Source organism: Chelmon rostratus, chromosome 23, assembly GCF_017976325.1.
Source record: "Chelmon rostratus isolate fCheRos1 chromosome 23, fCheRos1.pri, whole genome shotgun sequence".
NCBI lineage: Eukaryota > Metazoa > Chordata > Actinopteri > Chaetodontiformes > Chaetodontidae > Chelmon > Chelmon rostratus.
Window position 1 is genome coordinate 1346577 of NC_055680.1, and position 23254 is coordinate 1369830.

Genomic DNA, 23254 nt, shown 5'->3' on the forward strand with positions numbered 1-23254 from the left:
ATTTGTGCTGCCTCCACCCACATTGGGTTGGTGCTGAAAAACAGCTGTGGTAATATGTAATGTGTGGTAAATTTTAAGCCAGGCTAACTTCACTAAATCAGGCTCATATTCAGGAAAGTCTTCTGATAAAGGAGGTTTTAAAACCTCCTGGTCAGATTAGTTTGCGCGCACATTTCTTTCCCAACAGTTTGTCGCTGCCACACTGTGAATATGACTTGAAAGTATCTGCACAGTCAACATGACGGGTGTTTTAAATGAACTGCAATTAAAATTAAGTGAAGAAACAGCCTGTTTTAGGTTCATATGTGGTGTAAACATCACTTTTTTTTCTTCGGACGTCAGTTTTCTTGATTGTGACATTGATGTGTTTGACGTCTCTGTCTCACTTGACTTAGTCCCACATCAGCTCTGATCTAGCTTCATGGAACAGCATGATCCTGGTTAGTTTTTTAGGCTCATTCGGGTCAGACTTCTTCCAATAAGCCCTGACGCCCCTCTGGTCAGGTCAGGTTTATTAATTCATTTGTCAGAGAAACGTCCCGCACTTTCTTGATGGAGATTTCGGGCTTGTGTGGCTATGGTGGATCGTTATCTCTGAGGAAAATATGCATCATTGTGCATCATTTGACACTGAAAGTCTAGTAAACACACTTTTCAGTATATCCAGAAATCTGAGTTATTCCTAAAAGAGACATTGTGTGTTCTAGGCAGTATATTTGTGGCGCTTTAATTCACAACAATTGTGTTTATGTGAACTGTTACTGGTGAAACATTGTCGAGTACATCCCCTGACATGACGTAGTAACTTTGTAATCATGTAACCTGACTCTTCCTTTTTGTGTTGCCATCTCTTTGACTTGCAGCACATAGCGATTAAGCTGCCAGACTCTCTGCTAGTATTTGAGCTGCTGGTGCTGGTGACGGACGAGTTTCCCCAGCTGTGTGTTGGAGTGAGAGACTGCAGCAATGAGAAGCACCCAAACGGCCAGCAGCTCAAGTTTGATATTATAGAGCTGAACAGCACACCTATTTCAGCACCGGGTAGGATGAGCTGCTGTGTTTCTCCACTGCCTCTTTTTGAGTTCTGCTTAAAGCCTCACTAAACCCTCGTCTCTGTCTCTCTGTGTGTCTGCAGACAGTGGAGCACTCAGGGCAGCACAGGTAACCCAGCTGGACAGAGACACCGTTCTCATCGCGGTAGAAAGTAAGTCATGCATCTAAGCAAATGTTTGAAATCATCCAGCCATCAATCATACTGATTCATAACGCACTGTCTCAATTTTCGATGCTCGTTTACAGAAACTGTTAAGGTTGTGAACCTCAGAGGGCTTCCATCGAAAGAACTGGCTGCCGAAATGGCCTTTGACTTCCCCATTGAAACTCTAGGTAGAGACAAACACAGTGAAAAACAGTGAATGACACTTGATGTTCCCGCTGACCGCTGAGTGACATGACATGTTCTCACAGTCTGCTTACAGGACAGTGTGCTGGCTTTCTGGAAGCACGGCCTGAAAGGGAAGAGCTTTCATTCAAATGAGGTGATTAGCTGCAAGACATATGTCGGGCTGGGACTGAACTGATCACGTGTTTGTCAGTTAGTTAAAGTCATATTTGCAGCGTGTGTATAAAAAAAGCTAATTTGACCTTTATCTGCAGGTAACACAAGAAATTACAGATGAGAGTCGAGTATTCAGAGTTTTGGGAACAAACAGGTATGTTAACACTAATATAACAATATCAGTTTCGTTCACTGGTGTATGCATATTTTTATTTTGTAGTTAACTCCCGTATTGTAGAAAATTGGATGCTGTATAGGAGGTGCAATATGAATACTGTCAAAGTATCAAAAATGTCAATCTGCAGAGAATTGTGCAAAGCCTGTCTTCAGCATACCAGGATTAGATTATAGGCTAAGCTAAATCATGAGCCCTGGGCCAGCTCTGCATTTCTTTGACTGTGTTTGATTGATGCACCCTGGATGAGCTGTGAGATGTTTTGCCCCTCTTCTTCTTTACTTTTTACAGGGACATCATCCTTCAGAGCACACCGACCGATGACCCCTCAGCACTGAGCAACCTGTACATCCTGACTGGACATGAAAGCAGCTACTGAGAGAAAGTGGCTCAACTTCTTCCACACTCGGGCTGAGGAGAAAAGCAGACCCGTTCTATGATCCTGCAGCGGAAATGACATCGTCCTGGACTGAAGCTGCATTAGACGGAGCAGCACCGGCTGATCTCATCACCTCTCCGCTGTGAAGGACACATGTCAGTGTTTGATTCGGTTGCCTGTCCAGACTCAAGCTGTAATGTTGTTGGGCAACATATAGTACACACATAAGACAGACGTGCAAACATGCTAAACATGTTTATAATTCTTGGGTTTGCTAATTAAAGCTGCCAAAGGCCAAAAATTCATCTCATCGGCCGAATCTTCAGCAGGACAGATCTGTAGATGTGTAGATCCACTGCTTTCAGGGTGGACCACAGACTGTAGAAAAACACCTGTGACCCCACACATCATTTTCTGAACTGATGTTTTCAAGCTTTTATTTGTTTTTTTTTTTTGCCGACATCTTTGTCAGTTACTGGAACAAGTACATCTGGTCTAACGGGAGGACACGCAAGCTGCAAACAGCATGGCTGAGTGTGAGAGCCAGTGTGTATTTACCACTGAAGGAACTGAAGTTTAAGGCGGTTGGACAGTCGGGTGTCACCTCTCAGCCGTACGAGCTGCTGACTCTGGATTCTCCACACAGTAACGCTGTGTTCACGTCACCGTCACCGTAGTTTGTAAATGTCGGTCACGTGATGTCAACATCCAAGTCATAATTACAACTGAGAATCTCCCATTTTTCTAAAAGCTCTGAATAATGTTTGCGCCGAAGGATGCGGAAGCCAAAGTTTGGTGTTGAAGGTAATTAAAGCCAAATTGAATGGATACAGTGCTATGTTGTCAGTGCTGAGTATGTTTAAGCATCAGACTTGTCCTCTCCTCCTCTGCCAGATATTTGATTCAGCACCCATCCTTTTTTTAAAAATCATTTCCCAACATGGGAATCTTTCCCATCCGTCCTGAACATGGCATATGTCACCAAGCCAAGGGAGCACTAAATGATTTTACCTGAGAGTTCAGTGGAAGTGTTTGACTCCTTCCACCCGCTGGAACAAACTGAAAAGTTTGTTGGAAAGAGGACATCAGCTGTAGTCAGTGTGTAATATAACATTACCCTTCAAATTCACAGCTGACAGTTGATGACATACTCCTGACCTCCTTGTGTCCCACTGGTCCAACCTCTACAAAGCTTTGAAGAAGTAATGAAGGTTTAAGTGTAAAACTGAACCAAATTCCAACACTACTTCCAAGTTCCACTTAGCTTCTCATATAAAGTTCAGGGTTATCTTTATTGTCACAGTAATTTGTTTTGCAGCAAGAGTTCACACAATGACAGAATACAGAGGGTCAACATCAACAATAACAAATCACATAAAGGCTTCTTTTACCGGAAACCTCAAACTGACATTTCAACAATTACAGTTGGAATGAGGCTTTTACTAGGATACTGTATGTTTTTTTATGCTTACCAAGGACTGAAGAGGTGTTCATGTTTTAGTAGATATTCGTAGATACTCATTTATCTTGAAATATGGACAGACACATGTTGTCGTGGGCTTTTAGGAGGACAGATGGAAGGAACTCTCTACAAGAAAATCCATTACCTGGCTGAAGGTAGCTGAGACAACAGAAATTGTACTGTTCACCATGAAACAAATGTCAGTCATATTTAGATTGTCAACTTGAACGTTACAAAAAGTGTGTGTAACCAAATGCATATTTAGCCAAGACCATGTGATCCTGAAAAGCGCATGTCAGTGTATTTTGAAGACAGTGAATGTGCCAGCATTGCCACGTTTCCATTCTGTGCCACCATGTTGAGAGAGCTGAGAATATAAATGGTCCTTCTGTTGCTGTCATTTATCCATTGGTGCCAAACAGCTTTAACCAGTGACCCCCCTCATCTTCTTTATTATTATAATATTATTACATTTGATTACATGTGGTGGCACTGAAACTGAGTGCAGTTAAATTGTACGTCAGCTTGTTTGCCCAACATGTGATTTCCACTACATTCGAGTTCTGTGTGTAATGATATTTATGATATTTATGGGAAGGGAACTGTATAGTAACACTCATCTTTCCCTGAGAGATACTTGAAAGACATAATATGCGTATGGCTATTTGTTTTTTAAGATGATTATATTGTTATTGTGTATAAATTTCATGTATATAACAATACAGTATGCGCTTAGGATATGGAGGGATTGTAATATGCGAAATAAAGATTTTAATTTCCTTTGACACTGAAGCAGATTTAGTTCATCTTCCACATGTGGCAGCCTGTTGCAGTAGCTTCTGCATGTTGTTTTTGTTTTTTTTAACTTTGTGTGGGTGTTTTAATTTTTTACACGTGCAATTACTTTTTTTTATGTTGGCCACTAAAATCTGTCCCATTTAGCATTACTTACAATGGTGTCCGCAGATCCTGTGTGCAGCCATGGGCCCATTGAATTGTCAACTTAGCCCCACAGCAAGCTCTTCCATCGATCGCCTTGCTGCTGTGTGTTTGACACGTGAAGGCTCAGGTTGAGCTCCAGAGCTCCGAGCCTGAGCTTTAGCTTTAGCAGATAGTATATGAACATAGTACGGCACTAATGATCTAATAAGCAGCAAAGTGGCATAGCTAATAACAATAAAGGTTGCAGTGGATGTCCGGCAGGGGAACTCAGTAGTCCAGGCTCAGCCGCTCCCCCTTCGGACCTGCGAGACGAGAAAGCACAAAGACTCCGGGGAAGAAGCCAAGCCAGTAACATGCCTTGATAGGACAGAAACGCATACAGATGGAGAGGGAGAGAAGAGGGTGCCAACAAGGTCGAGAGCGTGGTTAAAACAGTGAGTGGGTCCACGAACACTTGGACGGAAGCCAATGGAGTCTAACAAAGAGAGGAACATGAGTGTTAGTATGACTCGGGGGAGTAGCTTCATTTTGGCTAACACTCATCATGAGACAGCCAGGTTTCAGTCAGACAAAATAAATCAATACTATAATCTGATATTAACTCATTTACTAATACAGCTTCAGAGGACAGAGATCTGATATTAAGCAGTCCACATTTAATTCTGCTGTCTTGTACTGTTGCGGTGCTGGTGTTAATTTTTATTAAGTTTTTACATATAACCTGTTTATTTTAGTTTGTTTGCGTGGTCTGGGGCAGACACAGTCTCTGTGGAGTTTTGGGTGGGTAACTGCTCTAATGGAAGCGCAGAATAGTGTATAGGACTGCAGTTGGAGTTGGACGTCAGATTTCTAGAGATGAGAGCTGGATGGATGATGTCTCTCTTTATCAGACCAGGTCTTCCCCAGAAAGTGCAGGACACCACATCGACAACCAGTGATTGAATGATGACATGCGGCTGAACATGTCATCGCTGGTCAGATTTGGCAGGGGTCCAGAGAAAACTACGCTGTCTTTGCATACAACACACCGACTCCACATTAGCTTTAATGTCATTACCGCCCACGTGAATGACAATCTTACTGTATTAACGCTTATCCCTAGCCAGCAGTTTCAAATTTGATTAACCGGAAACAGGAAATGGGACAATACGCTTTCCTCAGCACGCCAGCAAGTCCCTAAAAAAATAGTAAAAATAAAGGCAAGGTTAGGAAATTGTGAATGGAAGAGATTTGAAGCATTTTCACCAGAGCTCTGCTTGGGGTCTGCTTGCTAAAAGGTGGGCCTGCTTGTGATAGGGGCTCCAGTGTGGCTGCGCCGTCTGTAGCCACGCCCCTGTAGCAGGTAGGTGATGTCAATCTGATTTTGGGGCGGGGCTAAGATTATCCGTTGGACTGTGATGTCACTGAGCGAGTGACGTCACACATGAAAGCACACGTTTGTATGATACACAGATCAGGTTACACTACAGTGCGTATTATCTCATTGACAACCGTAGAACAACTTGCTTTATTGAATTTACTATAAACGTACACATACGTACACATACACATTTTTCATTTATTCGGAGGTAGACAAAAAATCAAGGTCAGATGGATCAGTGGCTGAAAGGCAGAGAAGACACAGAAAGTCTTCTTGACAACATTTGTTTAGCTCCTGAGGAAATAGACGCCTCAGACCTGCACAATATGTTCTTGGATCAACAAGAAGACGGCAGACAGTTTAACTGTCTGGACCTAGAAGGGAGATATCAATGGCTAATAGCTAGGAAAAAAGTAGTCAGCGATTTAAACAAAGACCTTCACAAGAAAGTTCGCAAGCTGCACATTAAACTCAAGCATCAGGTAGAATTAGAGGAAAATTGTAGGCTTGTTGAAGAAGAAACACAAATCATGACCCAAAACTGTGAGAGTCTCGAGCAAGAAACTGTGGAAGTAGAGGGGCAAATAAAGGACCATCAAGCCTTGGAGAGTGAATACAAGAAGACACAGACTAAAAACAAAACCTTGAGCCAGCAGTGGAAGAAGCTCAAGCACACGGTTCAGGACCTCAAGCAGAAAATATTCAGGCAAAATGACTTGAAGAAGAAAATTCAAACAACGCAGGAGAAGAACCTAACCTTGCTCTGCATCATCAATGACAGGGAACATCAGCTAGAGGATGTGACCAAAAAGCTTGCCAACGAACAAGAGATGAAGATTAAGTATGCATCAGTGAACGCTGAAAAAAAGGAAAGGAGGCGCCACAATCACATCCTCCGATGCAGAATCCGAGAGTTGGAAAAAGATTACGAAAAGGTGAAACCCTGTCTCGATCAGTATCAACAGAACAAAGCCGAGTTGGATGAGCTCAAGGACGAGAACGCTGCCCTCACTCAGGAAGTGCGGGAAATTCAGAATAAGATCAGAGAGCAACAGTCTCTTCGCTCAGTCAAGAGTTCAAGAATATAATTTAATTTCATTCTTTTTTTAAAATTTGATTCACTTTATTGATCCCAAACTGGGAAATTATTCTCTGCATATGACAAGAATGATGCGCAGATAGGAGGAAGGTCAGACGCTGGAGGGCTGGACAACAAGCTGCGAAACGAGACTGTTAGGGCTGCAAACATCAAAGTCAAAGGAAGGAAGGAGGAGGACGTGAGTTTCCACTCCCAGCCCTGCTTCCTTCCTTCCTTCCTTCTTCTTTCAGCTGTGGGGTTTTCTCCGGGTGCTCCGGTTTGCCCGTCGACTAATTCAGTCCAAAAAAATGTTGCAGTCCACAGGACTTGTTTCCAAAATGCATCAGGCTTGTTGAAATGTCCCTTTGCAAACTTCTGACACTGAACTTTGTGGTGAGGAAGCAGGAAAGTTTTCTTCTGATGACTTCCATGAAGGCTGTGCAGGTGTTGCTGCACAGTAGAACAGTGCACCACGACTCCAGAGAGGAAATAAACTTGGTATCTTCCTGAAGATCTTTTCTCTGTCAAACAGGGGTGTTATTCTACACTTCCAGCAATCCAGCGAGCACTTTTCTCTCAAACTTTACTTTTTTTTTTCAGACTTCTAAAATTAATAATAATAATAATAATAAAATAAAACTCAACTTCAATCTTACATCTTCTACTCACTTAAGTCTTTATTGATGAGCACCATTTTGCTGATTTACATGACAAAAATATCTATATATCTAAATAATAAATATCTAATATATATATTTATATATTTTGTTTCTTTTCTTGAAAGATAGCTGTGCTACATATTTGTTGTTTCTAGGTATTTAAATGACTATAATCGGTGTCAAGCAAGTCTCAACAAGCCTACACTTGAAAGAAGAGTAACTGAAATGCTGTTGAAACGATGGTTATATGTCAGTAAAGTATTTGTATCTAAAAAGCTTTCATCTTACAACCAGATTTAGGCCAGTTTCCACCTGTACATACAGAGAAGTGATAAATAAAAGGACTTAACTGACTAATTGAATCAGATGCTTCACTATAACACCCCCACCCAGGCGTTGACACTAATCCATCAACAACACCAGCGTTTATTGTCCACTCATGACTTTTCTACAGGGCCAGTCTGCTGAAGTCCAGCATATCTAAGTCTTAAGAGGGTTTGGTTAGTTTTGTTAAATTTAAGTCGCATTTGAATGAAAGTGTTTTACGATGATAAAAATCTGTAAATGAAACAGGTGTTTCTGGTTAAACCAAACGCATCTTACTCTGTGGGGATCATTGCCGTAATGCTGTCAGACACTTCTCATAACAATCTGAGCCTGTCATTGACAACAGCAGACACTGAACAGCACATTTTGCGGCTGTCAGCTGCTGCGCTCTCGTTCAAGACCCAAAAAAACGTGAAGTATGTTGTCTCCATTCGTCACTTGGACACAAAAACATGGTGAAACAGGGCCCATAAAGAGATAACATGTGACTGGAACTGCTCCTGTTCTTCCGGGACATTGAAATCTCCCAGGACGCACGGACCTGCACACACAGCGTCTCGTTCAGTGACTGAAATGAAATGTAGGTCAAAATGAAACGAATGCATAACTGAACACCATGGGATGGGACGTTAGCTTATTTGTTTGAGGGAGTGTACCCACGCTCCCTCACTTTGTCTGCTCCGTTTCCTTTCATTGGGATTTCCTACATTTCCCAGAACCACTTAAAACAACCCCCAGAAAAAGAAATTCTCTGCTCAGTAAAAAAGTGTTTATTTGTTGTGACAAAAACCAAGTGAACATCAAGCTCTGCTTTCTTGAAGAATGTCTTTTCTTCGTACTTTTGGGGATTTTTTTACATGTTACGTTATGAAATTTAAAGATTGTTGTTTCTTTTGACCTGATGCATTTAAGGCCCGTCACCTGACACTGAGCCCTTTCAACTTTTAAAACCCTGCAACAAGACAGGAGTTCATACAAATTCTTCTATAGAAAGCCAGGTGAAATAAAATTTACCTGGAAATGATGTGTTCACATCTTTGCTTCGGAGATATTATGTGCATAAACCATATCAGGACCGGAGACTTCCAAAGGCTCTGCTCTTAACAGCTGCATTTTGTCCTCACCAGACACTGCAAGGCAAATATTCTCTTATTATATGACATTATAGCAACTATCTTACAGTGGGAGGGCCTGAGGTCCTTATAAAACTCAAATGTGAGGGGCTTTTTAATCGGCCATTTCATTTTGCACTGATAAGTACTGAAGATGGTGAATTATGCTAAGTATATATGCAGTTTTTTGCAGTATGCAGCATTTTATTTTCCCCAGACAGTCAGACAGAAAAATAAAACATACATAGTCAGTTTGCTTGTTCAGTTCACATTTCAACTATTGAAGGTTCACTGTTTTTTTTTTTTTTTAACTTCCTTTCATTGTTCAGTTTACCACCAGTTTTATCATCACCTGTTCTCGACAATCCACTCAGTCCTCCCAGTACTTCCAGTCTGTGCTGTCCACCACCTGTTCGCCAGGTTGTCCCTGCAGGCTGGCGTTCCAGCCTTTATTATTCCTGTTGTTTTATCTCTGCCTGCTGTTTGAATTTAGATTCTTGCCTGGTCTATTACCTCGATTTTGACATGGTTGGACTTTGTGATCTTGCACCTGAGTCTCTTTGAGTTCTGGTTGGCACAGGTACGCTCACAGAGAAACACTGGTTTGTGTGCGGCAGAGACAGAATGAAGGAAGCAGTAGAATATTGTAGTGTGGGTGAACTCTGGCAGGGATTCAGATGGAGATAAAGGTGGAGATAACTTGCCATGGAGAACAAGCTGCTGCAATTGTGCTTAATACACACTTTAAATGTTCTGTAAATCAAAGGATTTTGTAAAATAAGGTTTATTCAACTAACCTCGAACTAACTAAGAGCGTGCCTACACCAACTACCATGTTGTTTGGGACACTAAACAGGGGCTGCCTGTTACAGTGCACAAATGTATGGTCGACTCATGCAGCTCCTCAGAGACTGTAGGTGCTGTTACTGTACAGGTCACGGTCCCACGGGTGGAGGAACAGGAATCAGTGAGCTCATTGCTGTATGTCTACAGTTACAGGACACACTGGATGATTTTCACCACAAAGGAAACAAATGGCAAGTGATTTACACCTGTCAATCAAAAACCAGGTCACTTGTTGGATCATTCACATAACTCAGACTGAAGTCATATCAAGAACTTAGAAAACATTTACATCTGAACATCAGGCCAAGCTGTTATGTTGGAGGAGCAATAAGAAGGATGTTGATGTTGACTACAAGTTCATACGTAACATTAAAAATAACTGTGAATGGAGCTTTGTAGAAGACCACAGCTGCAGTACAGTATCATTACCATTTAGATTTCTCAAAGAATGTAGTTTGATTTGCTCTGATTTTACATTTCTTCTGCAGGCTGTGTTTTTGCTATGTCGATGTATATACACAGTATATACAATATAACGATATACAGCATGTGGAGCTCCCACAAATACCATCTAAAGGGGTAACGGAGGAATAGATTGTGGCATTTTCAGGCTTCTACATGCAAAAGATCTAATTTTTTAAAGCATAATATGATAGGTCATCCTAACAGATGCAGCCAGCACCTCACTACTAGTATCATTAAAAAGCATTCAAAATCCTTATTTTCTTTCCATGAAGACTCGACCATTTCTGAAAAGATAACTGAAGGTTACGCTGCTCTATTCCCTCTGATCTACAGCAAGTTTTGCTGTCACCAAGTGACTCATTGTTGAACTGTGTCTGGGTCCCCATTCCTTTCCTACTGCCGAGGCAGAAGCCAGCAGAAAGGCTTTACTGCCCTCTTGAGGTGAAATGACATACACCAGTCTACCTTCCAATAGGCCCTGCCATGAATATCAACCAAGGATGTCTGTTATGGGGGGGACAGGACAAGGTAGGAAAGAGAAGACGTGTGTGCAGCTGGGGGGAAATCAGAAATTTCAATTCTTAATTCTGTGCTGCACCTGAGCAGCTGGAAGCTGACGGTACATTTCACAACAACAGCAGGCCTGTTGGGGCCAGGATTAAGACACACAAAAAAGCTTTAACTGAGGCAGACTGCAGACAGTAGAGTTTTTCTTAAGCCAAATTACCTCAACCCCATCAAAGGAGAGTCTGAGTGATGACTGGGATGAACCTTAATGGCCTAAAGACAACAAGATGGTGAGTCCCTTGCACTGGAGAGAAAACTGTCCTTTCACTTGAATGATGAGTATAGTATGATATATGATGGACCGCTTCGATGGCTAACCCGTATGTCTTTGACCTCCTCCTGAGCCTTCAGTTTCTCATAGAAGGAGGCAACGAAGTCCTCTCTCTGCACAGAAACAGGTCCAACACAGAGGGCATAAATATCATTACCCGTCAAAACAGCACAGATTCATATGAGAACAAAGTCAACATTTAATTTCTATGTCTCTCTTTTACTCTTTGCTGTATGCAACAATTTAATTTCCAAATCGTTTCATCTTATCTTATCTTATTTCCCACTGTCATGCAACACTTTATCTGGGAGAAAGAATCCCTGTAGCTTATCATTACAGGAGAAGTTAAATGCAAATTGTAACAGCACTGGTGACATGTGGATATTGTGATTGCTGAATGTAGGTGAGCTATAATCTCCAAAGTATAACCCTCATGATGGATATCAAGTCATTTGGAGTCATAAATACTCTTTCAGCAACAAGGTAGATGCTGCAATCACTTTTTGGCAAGTAGAATGGTTCATTTTATGGGTCGTACGGCTCCTGTAAAGTTATGTCAACTCGTAAAAAGCACTAGGTGAGCTATAATTTTTAAAGTATAACCATCATGAATGAAATCAGGTCATTTGGATGTATAAACAATCTTTTGATTACAAGGTAGGTGCTGCAATCACTTTTTGGCAAGCAGAGACGTGTATTCATTGTCAACTACAAAGCTCAGACAGTGTGTTAGGAGGGGAAACAGGAGAGAGGAAGTCACTCAGACTCAGTTAAGGTTTGTCCTTACAGTTCTCTCTGTTACTGCTGGGGAACAATATCTCAGAAAAATGTTTGCATTGCAGAACCATCAAAGATGTTGAACATATACTCAGTGCAATAAGTCAATGAGGAGAAATAATGGCTTCTCCTAAGGATTAGAAAAACTGGTAAAGAACGGAACCTACAGGGAATAGTGGGGGCAGCTGGGAAATGGAAGGCCCAAAAGCTGTCATTTTTGAAAGATAGTAGTTTCTTGGACAGGATTTGACCGTCTATACTGATGTAATTGGTTAATTTAGCTATCTTGTTTTTCTACGTGTTAATTAGTAGTGTAAAAACAGTTTCTGCATACTCCGGTACATTAGGTGGCGGTATACATCATCAAAGTTATTGATTACAATCCGCGAAAAGCAAATGAGAAGAAAGCATAGCAACGCCATTTCACTTTTCATTCATTGGTAACGAGGCCTACATCGTATCAAAGGTGGGTTAGACATTTTAAGGTTAAAACGTGAGGTGAACCACAGTGTGGGAAGTTGGTGATACGTAACTGTCACTGTAGCGTTGTTGTGGATGTTCTCTGACAGAACGTGGACTATTCGCGAGCGAAAGTTAGCTAGTAATTGTAAGGCTAGCTAATGCGTTAGCCTCACCCGCCTTCGTTAGCTAAACATTAGAACGCCATTACACTAAAATATGTACGAACATGGAAGCATTGCGCGCTGTATAGTATTTACTGATTTTTATAATTAACAAGCGAGGCATACAGACTGCAGCGCGAAGCTTGTTAGTCTGTAAGTAATGTCATGCATAAAAAAACTAGAAACGTTTGCGTTAGCAGACTGACAACTTAGCCCTACTTGTTAACTGACGTAAGGCTAATCTTTGACATGTAAGAACTGTTTCCTGTCTGCGTTGGCAAACCTTAATAAGTTAATGTGAATACAAACGTACGGTCTTTCAAACTGCACTTAATTTTTGGGAGGAAATAATGTTAAACTCTTATTAAATGTCAACGGGAAAATGCAGAGCTTGTCAACAATTCCCTGCACCAACGTAAACAGGCTGCAGTTAGCGTCAAGCCGCTAGATGTGCCTCTCGCTTGATTAGTTTTCACCCCTGCACATCAGAGCTGCGGGTGTACACACATTTAACCCGCCTTTGACACTTTCATACACTATCGTCTTTCTCAGTTTGGTAGGGCTTTTTAGTTTTGAACATTCACTACTGCATGATATGTACATGTGCCATTGAGTGATATATAATAAAGTTCACTGTGTTCTCTTCCACAACAAGACTGTGTACACGTAATTGAAATCCAGTCCACCATGCATCTGACACACTAAACAGTAGCTGAATGACATTTAACCTCAGCCTCAGACACTAGTATGAGGCTGTATTACCTAAAAGACTTTCAGTATGATCAAAACAGCTGTGTAACAAACTCTACCTTCATGAACATTTAACTGTTCAGATGAAACATGACAATGAGACATTGATTAACTTTAAAACTATAGTCCAGAGTTTAACAAATTACAAATTCACCAGACCATAAAAGACAGCCTCCAAAGTTATCAAGTTGAACCACTACCCCTCTTAACAGTTTCAGCAAACACTATTGCAGTATCTGTTGGATTAGAATGCATTAGTTTTAGCTAGATGTAAACTGGCCATTGGGTATATTTATCAATTAGATTTTTTTTTTTTTTTTCGCTGACAGACAGTGCGAATGACCCTCACATTCCTGTGAAGTAATTATTAAATATTGGTTGTGGTTTTCCAGAGTAATTGACATATTTTTCTTCTAGGATACACAGAACCGCATCATGGTGAAAATTTTTATTGGCAACCTTGCCTGCAATACCACAGCTGAGGAGCTGCGAGAACTGTTCGAGAAGTATGGCAAAGTCTCAGAATGTGACGTTGTGAAAAACTATGGTTTTGTACACATGAACAACATGTCTGAAGCAGAGGAGGCCATTCAAAACCTCCACCAGTACCAGTTGAATGGCTGGCGCATGAATGTGGAGATGAGCAAAGGGAGGCCCAAATCAACCACCAAGCTGCATGTCAGTAATCTGGGTGAAGGGGTCACCAGTGATGTTCTACGGGCCAAGTTTGAAGAGTTTGGCCCAGTGGTGGAGTGTGACATAGTGAAGGACTACGCTTTTGTTCACATGGAGCGAATGGAGGATGCCATGGATGCCATCGATAAGATGGACAACACAGCCTTTAAAGGTGAACTCTTGGGCAGGATAGAGCTAGTTGTCTTTGCAGTCTATAGATGTGAATTTGGATTCTGTTTTGACGCGGTTGAGCTCTCGTGATAAGTAAAATCCACTAGCCGGTGTTTTTTTTCACATTATTGACCAGGTGGACTCAAAGTATTCACTTGAAAGTTTGGCAGTGTCTCTTATAAGTGGTTGTCAGTGGTGAATTGGCACTGGCATAAAATCACCTGGACCTGGCGCGGCAAGTCGCTTCGCTTCGCTCATTGATTGTCGGTCAATTGCATTTAACGTGTTTTATAGCCGGTAAGAGCGTTTTCGTGTCAGAAGCCCACGGTCTCATGCGTGTCTTCTCTCTCCTTACAAGGCAAGCTGATGAGCGTACAGCTGTCCACCAGTCGGCTTCGCACTGCCCCAGGAATGGGAGATCATACCGGCTGCTATGTCTGCGGGAAACATGGTCACTGGTCGAAAGACTGTCCAGTCAGTCGGAACGGTAGCCACGGTGACGGCACAAGAGGTCGCAGTGGCCGGGCACCCCCACGCGGTCCCCCAAGTTATGGCAGGGGCGGCTACGGGATGGCCTCACCTCCAGCAGCTGATTACATGGGTGGCTCTGCGTATAGTCAGGCTAGTTACGTAAGTGGGATACCGCCTCCCCCCCGTAGGCTTAGCGGCTACAGCTCTGAGATGGGGGATCGGTATGCCGGCAGAGCAGCGGGTTCTTATGCTGAGAGGTCATCTTATGATCGTGAACGTGTCTATAGCAGTGTTGATTATTATGAAAAGTACAGAGCTCGCCCTTATGGCTCAAGCTACTTCGAGGATCGTCGTATCTCCTATCTCCCCCCTCCCCCACCTCCCCCTTCCTCCCTCTCAAAGCCTTCCTCCAGTATAGATCCATATGATGGCAGGCCACTGCCTCCGACTTCATCGGCCCCCGCAGCTGCCGCATACTATGCTCGAGACGGCAGCCCGATCAGACGAGTACCAGCCTCCTCAGCAGGCTATGCCTATGAGCGAACACGGCTGTCACCGGTGTCAGCCTCCAGGGGCTCCTACACTGCTCCACGACCCAAGGATCATTACGCGTCACGCTATGCGCCTTACTAAAGTCATGGTGCCAAGGTGAGCAACATAGTAAACAAAGTATGACTGCTGTTTGATCTCTGAACAGAGGGACATTTCACTGTAAAACATTACTGGTCAGTGGGCACTGGGATCTCGACATCCGTTGTAATTTGGATTTTTTTTAAAGGTACTTAATCCTTTGAAGCTGTGTTGCGCGATAACGGAGGATTAAACCCTGTCTCTTAAAAGGGAATGCTTTGCTCTCTTTCTAGGTGTGTTTGTGAACTGCAGGACTTACCCTTTGCTGTCATTTCTTCGAGCTACATGATTCCATCAGTCTGCGTGACGTGCTTCAAAGCAAAGCATATGAGATGTTGAAACTAAGACTGGAAGTTGTGTTGACATCTTCCAGGCACCTGAGAGGCCAGTTGCCTGCAGAGGAATCGTCCTTTCAGTCACATTAACATAACCTGTTGTCAAAAAGGATGATTAGCAAATGGCACTGTGTGACGCTTATATAACAGTAATTTGATCACTCGCCCTGCAGGTTTTCAGTTTTTATCCATGTCTTTTTTTTCTTACCTGTGTTTCTTCTTCACATGAAGCAAATTGTTGAATTCAGCAAATCTTAACTGTTTGGCTTCTGTTTATGTCATTTAGAAGAAGTGCTTTTGTTTAATCAATATACAAACATGTATCTTCCTTTTTTTTGAATGGGATGAAGGTTAACCTGCACTGTATCAGTTGCTTGTAGTGCAAAAGAAGCTTTCTCCGTGACACAACTGACATGATCTGAGTCAGTTATATGGAGGTGGATAAAGATAAATGTTTTTCTGAATGATCGCCTTTGGTGTCCCAGCAGTGTGCTGTTGAGGTCCATGACTCCTTAGGAATGTTTTTTTCGTTTTTCAGCCAAAGGCAGTAGTTGTCACTTAAAAGTTGCTTCTCCTGAATGGTTGAAACACACAGTAAGATGTTGTCTGTTGGGCAAGAAAGAAAACCTGCAGACCTCCCTTTGTAGCACATGAATGGATTCAGTGATTGACGCTGAAGAAGACTAGAGAATCCATATCCATGCAACTGACCTGGCTGTGTGTTCATTTAGGATACAGAAACACACTGAGTTAGAATCTGAAGTAAGACATCTCAAACATTCCAGCCTCTACTTGTTTCTATATTTGTTACAAAATATAAAATTGACCAGTTTTATAACACTCAGTGAGGTGTCTGCTGCCACAGTTGAAATTCTTGAATTGAAAGAATTGTTGAGTGACACAAAAACAAGAATGTTTGCTGAAATGCACTGTGCAACTATGTAACATCTTGAGTGTGTTTTCTTCCCACTGGCAATGTTGCACACTTTGATCACAGCTGACAACAGACAACAACCCATCATGTGTTGAATTTTGGTCTGGGATGGATATTCATCGTGCTCCATAAAACAGCATAAGCGGACACAGAAATGTGAGACAGGACTCGGGACTTCGGCTGTTGAAGTCATGAGGCACTTGTGTTTTGTTGAGGGTGCCTTTGTTTTGCATATAGGTGGAATTGAAATTTGTATTTTTCATACTAGCTGTAAAAGTACCAGCATACATTAAAAATATAAAATGATTACAGTTTTTAATAAAGCCAAGTTTATTTTGGTGATGCTTGACATTTTCAGTTATTTGTTTGAAGCTTATATGATTGTGTCTAACATGGTGTAGGTGCAATGGAACTATTCACGCAACACATTTTAAGAATGATTATTTGGCTTTTGAGCATGAGGATTGTGGTTTAAGACATTTAAGGACATGAAACTCTATACCATAAGTCCCACCCAAAGACTGTCTTTTAAAAGTGAACAAAATGGATCAATTTATTAATGTAATTTTTAATCACTGCACATTGCTTATTGATTTTGGGTGGTTTTAAGCACTTACTGTCAGACCATGGTATTAACAGTGGTGAAATGTGACACAAGAATTCAATTTTTTTTTTTAAATAGAACAGGTCATCATATTATCTTACTCTACAATCTGCAACTTTTGTTCTAGATGAGTAGTTCCCAAAAGTAAAAAAAACAAAACAAAACAAAGAGGAAGGAAACCACTAGATCATCAGTTTGCAAAATCTTGGAAACTGCGCCAGGCAACACACTCCTAACTTAGATTCAAGAGCATAAAGTGATCGGTGATCAGCACCAGTCATGTTTTCCAGTTAGAGTCCTGAGCCTGCACACTTTAGTACAACTCTTACTGGTGGCACAACTGTCATTGGCAGCATTTTGTTTCGACACGTTGACAGAATAAATATGTGCTTGACATTTATGAGAGCAATGATTAGGGATTACATACAAAGACATCTCATTTGGTCATAACCGTATGGTTCGAGTATTAGGACATGTAACGCTATTTCTCACTTATTTCACTGTAGCTGGACAACCTGACGAATTTTAAATATATATGTATCAACAAGATCATGGTTATGGGCTACACTAATGAACTTGATTTCTTTCTCAGATTAAGACCATCAAAAGGTTTCCAATATTTGTGACAAGGGATGTTGTATTGATTGCATTTTGCGTCTTTTCTGTCACTGGTCTCCTTTTTTGTCCCTCATCTCGACACGATGGCACAGTACTCGGCGCTGTAGTCCACCCCAGAAAGCGCTAACCAGGTTAGCCGTTAGCTCTCTTTGACATGGTGTTAGCCTGGTCACGAGCTCGTAATGTAGCGTCAGTCGGTGAAGCGGTAGTCGTCATTTCATTCTCCGAGGGTAGAGACGCACACTGCAGCTTTAACGGTAAGAATTCAAGTAGCACAAAATAAACACAACCAAAAGGTATCCCGATAATTAAATATGAGTTAGCCAGTGCATTCCGGTTTCTCACGTTTAGTCAACAAATACGGTTTCTGCAAAATGTTTGGACAGGGCTAGGCTAACTCACAGACTAACGTTAGCTATAGGCGTGCGACGTGTGAAGGCAGTCGCCTAAAAGCGTGGAGAAGTGATGTTATGTAATTTTGCTACCGTGTTAAAAAAAACCCAACATAGTAATCCATACTTGTGAACTGTTGTGTCACAATTTTGATACGCTAGCTAGCTTGGCTAACGTTAGTTTTGCTAGCACAGAAGCTAACGAATGTGAGCTGCGGAGCCACGATGTGATACTTCTACCAAGCTGTGAATTGAAATTCGTCAGAGCTGTGGGTGTTAGACATTTGTGTCTTTGTCGATTCATTTCATTCGTCTTGATAACGCTGGCCTATTGATACTGACCAAAGACAAATTGCTAATCGTACTCCGTGTCTTGCATACGATGATAACATTACCTATACATAAACAATTCATTATCGGTACTTTGTTTTGCACCAAGAGTCAGATTACTCTTCGGTATGCTGCTAAATTACGAGCACACCACAATGCCGTCACCAAACAGGCGGAGAATGTTTGATCAAAGTTTAACTGTTGACAAAGGAGCATGGTACAACATTCTCATAATACTCTTAGATTCATATGAATTGATGTGAGAGTGCAGGGGGTCCCTTTGTTACAGGGTATACCTATAGCACAGATTTCCTGAAAACCATCAGCTATATTGCCAGTGTTCAGCCACATCATTTTAATGTTTCTCGTATTTATTAATTCAATATGTTCCAACATTATGTGGAAACTTGTGATGTGAGGAAAAGTGTTGCTTGCAGTCACAAGGAATAGCATTTGGACCACTTTGCCAGTGTAGTAATGGGATAAGATTTATTGATGAGTTCCTCATTTGTACTGGTGAAAGGGATACCAATATTGATGTTTATTTTTGAGGATCACAAAATCTGAAAACAACTTATTGGGTTATATAATTTTTTAGCATGAACTAAAAGCTCAGGATTTTGAAGTTGAAATTCAGAGGTTTGATATATGTCAAAGTTGTGTTGAACAACTACACAACAAAGTCTGTCATGGTGCATTCAAATTATTCTCGTTATTGCCACAAGTGGTTATCCATTTATCATTCATTACTGGTTCGGTTCATCATATCGAAGATTATAGTTATGATTATTTCCATGGCACTAAAGCCTTGTGAAAGCATTCAAATCAAGGCTCAAGTTTCCAGAATGACAGCGTTTGTAATTTGGATGTAGGTTAAATCAACTGGTCATGGTTTTCATTGAGTCAGTAGAATAATGTGCCAATAATCTTGACTTCTTGTCCTCCCTTAGTGACAGAGACGCTCCACAATGGTGAAAATATTCATTGGGAACTTGTCACCAGACACCACATCAGATGAACTTCGCTCTCTCTTCTCCCAATATGGCAAGATTGCAGAATGCACTATTGTCAAGAACTTTGGCTTTGTGCACATGGACGACAAAGCGGAGGCAGAAGAAGCCATCCGCAACCTCCACCATTATGAGCTGAATGGCCAGCCCATGAATGTAGAATTGAGCCGTGGGAAGTCGAGAGGATCCACAAAACTACATGTAGGCAACATTGCCTGTACCAACCAGGAGCTGAGGGCGAAGTTTGAAGAGTTTGGTGCTGTGTTGGAGTGTGACATAGTAAAAAACTATGCTTTCGTTCACATGGAGCGAATGGAAGATGCCATGGAGGCCATTAGTCAGTTAGACAACACGGCTTTTAAAGGTGAACTCTCGGGCTGGGCTTTAATGGGAGTTTACCTTTATATTCAAGATATAGTATCAAGAATATTTAATTCTGTTCTTGTGAATTGATAGGTAAGTCATGGATCCACTGCAGGTAAGTAACTAGAGAAAGATTGAGGGATAATGGTAAGATGAAAAAAGTAGGCAGCCGTGAATATTTATTATTTTAAAGCTGGTATCCGTAAAAGCATTGGTAAAACCCATCTGTATGTTGGATTGTTGTAGAACGCAAATGGGCGCCTACTGCACTCGTCAGGACACACTTGTTTAGGTTGTTAATGCATGTACAGTCAATTTAATTCTGCGGGTAATATATAACAAACCATATATGTATTTTTTACGTCAGACCCAACGGCGTAGGCCCATTAAGGGCTGGACAAACACCAATGCGCATGGTTTCTGCACACGTGTTCACATGTATTTCAGCGCCGTCAGATATTTTGGGCAGCGTGGTCCCCGCGAACTTTGAGCAATATGGGCATGTAATGAAATCTTTATCACACACCCTCATACCTACACGGCAAATATTATTTGAGCTGTCAAATTTTGCTGACTTATCTCAAGTATAGCATTAGCTGATTCTAAAAGCAATCTTATGTGCAACCTTTCATGCCAATTTTTTGCTGTCGTTTGAACATCATTTGAGTTACCTTTGGTCACTGCAGGGGGGACACGTGTGGAAAGTTACGGATTTCAGCTTTAATAACATTTTTTAATGCACTAATCATAACCCATGTTTTATTGCTGTTTCTCGAGTACAATACAGCTTTTTACCAGACTGGTGGATTAGGAGGCTTTTGTTTGCCAGGCAGGAAATGTCAAATATATTATTTAGAATAAATGCAGGCATAAGTCCTCATTGAGTCTTTTCTTTTTAAGGCAAACTGATGAGCGTGAAGCTTTCGACTAGCCGCCTGCGTACTGCGCCGGGAATGGGAGACAGATCGGGTTGTTATCGTTGCGGGCAGGAAGGTCACTGGTCCAAAGAATGCCCTCTAGACCAAAATGGCTACCACAGAAACGGCTCAGAGCCAAAGTCTGATGGATATGATGCCTCGAGATTTGGCGGGCGTGGTCGCAGCAGGGGTTATCATCCGGACTTCAGTGGCGATCCAGATTATGGTGCCGGCTATGCTCCAGTACATGGTTTTTCCCGGGGTTCTGGTCACGGCAGCAACATGGCAGGGTACAGAAGGGGCGCAGGCTACGAAAGTGCAATGAGATATGGGCCGCCCCCAGGTTACGGCATAAGTGCTGTTGCTGAACATAGCATGGCTCGGATGTATGGCAGCGAGGCGGCATACAGGAGCAACGGCTCACTCTATGGCGCGGTACCAGCCTACCCGATGCGACGGTCGCCTTACGAGGAAAGGGATCCGTACGGGGTCGTGGACTACTACGAGAAGTACAGGGCCAATTCTTATGGAGGCAGTTATTTCGAAGAACGTCGCGCTGTCCCCTTGCCTGGTCCATCAGCATCGACCTCTACAGCTTTAATGAGGGAACGTCTGCCCCCCTCTAGCCTTGAACCATACGAGTGCCCCCTTCCTCCTCCACCAGCCCCAGTCTCCTCATACTACGCACGTGACCGGAGTCCGATTCGGAGAGTCCCTGCTGAGGCAGATGGATATTCATTTGAGCGTTCGCGCCTTTCCCCGGTGCCCACCCTCCCAAGAAGTTCTACCTTTGAACATCCGCGGGATCCCGGCACTGAGCGGCCACGATATACATACTAATCATAGTCCCACACAGTCAGGCGAGAGCTGTCTGACATTTAGTGGATAGAATAGCCTAAGTGCCATTGGAATAACTGAAAATTAAACATTAAACAGTATATCTTATTGGTAATATTAGAGGCAAAAGTCATCCCTTTGTGTATGTGAGGCGTATGGGTAGTAAGAATAAGGTGACATTAGAGCTTGCCAATCGTCATAGCCAACAAGAAGATTTCGATGTGAATGGTTAACTACATTGACATTATGCTGTGATCTCATTCCAGGTTATACTTCAAAATGCAGTACAACTAATGCTCAGTTGACCACCTTTCGTTGTCCAGTTACATGTTGTGGTGTTGGTGCAGTGCTGAGATGGCTTAGCCTAAGTGTGGAAGTACAGATGCTGGGTTTATCTCCAACCTGGTTGACTTCTGTTCATCATACTAAAAGAACAGAACTCTTGCGCCGCTGAAAGTAGCTATATGTTCATCCACTATTTAGCCTCTGTTAATGGAAACAAATTAAATTAGTGCATGGTGCATGTTTTAAAGGTGAGTCTTAGGGTTATGTTAATTAAATTTCATACGTTCTTTTTAGCTGTATCTAGCGTATTACTATGTGCTTTTTAGTGTATTTGTGTTTGTGTAAGTTCACATTGTTACTACATATGTGGAGCAATTATGAAACATTTGAATACTGTATGCTTCATCACCTACACTGTTTGACCTGTGGACTTTAATGTCACACCTGTACCAAATACGGATCTGCAATGTGCGTGGTAGAAATGGGTAAACTTTTGCATTTGGGTTATATCAAACCTTTTGTGAAATTAAGTTGAACTTTTTATCAAGGTGCATCATGATTTTTTTTTTTTGTCACTTGACAGATTACTTACATTAAATTGATTTTCATTGCTGTGATAAACGAGGCTTCACATCTTGATCATATATTGTCGTTTCCAAATGAAAATGACCTCCTATGCTGTCTGTCTTGATTTCTGGTAGATTCATATTAAAATCTGTTTGTCTTAAGTCTGAAGACTGACCTGTGTGCTTCTTGTGCCCATCTGGTAAATTGTCAAATGGCATTTGCATTAAAGTGTGACAGTCAATCAAAATAGAAGTTGAAGGTTGACTACCTTGGTAAAAATTAGGCCATATGGAAAATCACATTGAGCTGACGTTATTCCTGCAGTGTAGGTGACCACAATGACAAGATACAGCAAGGTATGTGTCACTTACAGTACAGCAGGTCAATGTGCAGATGCAATACAGTAGTATTAGTGTGTGCATGTCCTACTTATTGGGAACTATGGGCCACATTTACTCTGTAGCCATTTCAACATTGGAAAATATATTCAAATGTTAAATTTAAGGTGAACAACGATTTAGAGGTTTGGAGCCAAGTTGCCTTGTTAGTGGAGCTGTTGATGCTTTGCAACAGAACCAAAGTTCCACTTATTTGATGTTGATACTTGACAAGTTGTATTGAATGCTTGTATATGCACTGGTGGCACATAATGTACGTTGACATTTAATTTGCGAAGGCAAAATATATGTTAGAGAATATTTTCATGCGAGTTCGTACTTACGAATATTTCTTACTATAAGTTAATACTGAATGTCTTAAGGTTT

General features: G+C 41.7%; 3 protein-coding genes across 7 annotated transcripts in view; all 3 read left to right on the forward strand.

Annotated features, from left to right (window-relative positions):
- Nucleotides 1–4359, forward strand: part of map4k2 (mitogen-activated protein kinase kinase kinase kinase 2) — a 31112-nt gene extending 26753 nt beyond the window's left edge. For all 4 annotated transcript variants that reach the window (XM_041964721.1, XM_041964718.1, XM_041964720.1 and 1 more), the window contains 6 exons: nt 864–1041; nt 1136–1204; nt 1300–1386; nt 1468–1538; nt 1657–1712; nt 2025–4359. In XM_041964721.1, the coding sequence (XP_041820655.1) occupies nt 864–1041; nt 1136–1204; nt 1300–1386; nt 1468–1538; nt 1657–1712; nt 2025–2112 (549 nt within the window). In that variant the 3' untranslated portion in view covers nt 2113–4359. The remainder of the gene's footprint in view (nt 1–863; nt 1042–1135; nt 1205–1299; nt 1387–1467; nt 1539–1656; nt 1713–2024) is intronic.
- Nucleotides 4360–12335: 7976 nt separating this feature from the next.
- Nucleotides 12336–16909, forward strand: LOC121626402 (RNA-binding protein 4.1-like). Of its 2 annotated transcripts, XM_041964891.1 has the most exons (4): nt 12336–12444; nt 13769–14198; nt 14556–15316; nt 15532–16909. In XM_041964891.1, exons 2-3 carry the CDS (start codon nt 13787–13789, stop codon nt 15299–15301), a joined length of 1158 nt encoding a protein of 385 aa, XP_041820825.1. In that variant the 5' UTR covers nt 12336–12444; nt 13769–13786; the 3' UTR covers nt 15302–15316; nt 15532–16909. The 2 variants fall into 2 exon arrangements, with proteins under 2 accessions (XP_041820825.1, XP_041820826.1); XM_041964892.1 differs by lacking the exon at nt 15532–16909 and having other exon boundaries at nt 13769–14698.
- Nucleotides 16910–17948: 1039 nt separating this feature from the next.
- rbm4.1 (RNA binding motif protein 4.1) lies at nt 17949–22642 on the forward strand. The gene is made up of 3 exons (XM_041964954.1): nt 17949–18046; nt 19462–19885; nt 20785–22642. Exons 2-3 carry the CDS (start codon nt 19480–19482, stop codon nt 21639–21641), a joined length of 1263 nt encoding a protein of 420 aa, XP_041820888.1. The 5' UTR covers nt 17949–18046; nt 19462–19479; the 3' UTR covers nt 21642–22642.
- The last annotated feature ends 612 nt before the right edge of the window (nt 22643–23254 follow it).

Excerpts from the sequence above, each read along its gene's own strand:
- rbm4.1 (XM_041964954.1), top strand. The coding sequence starts at position 19,480 with ATGGTGAAAATATTCATTGGGAACTTGTCACCAGACACCACATCAGAT. Across the intron at positions 19,886-20,784 it reads AGACAACACGGCTTTTAAAG|GCAAACTGATGAGCGTGAAG; the intron begins GTGAACTCTCGG and ends TTTCTTTTTAAG.
- LOC121626402 (XM_041964891.1), top strand. The coding sequence starts at position 13,787 with ATGGTGAAAATTTTTATTGGCAACCTTGCCTGCAATACCACAGCTGAG. Across the intron at positions 14,199-14,555 it reads GGACAACACAGCCTTTAAAG|GCAAGCTGATGAGCGTACAG; the intron begins GTGAACTCTTGG and ends TCTCCTTACAAG.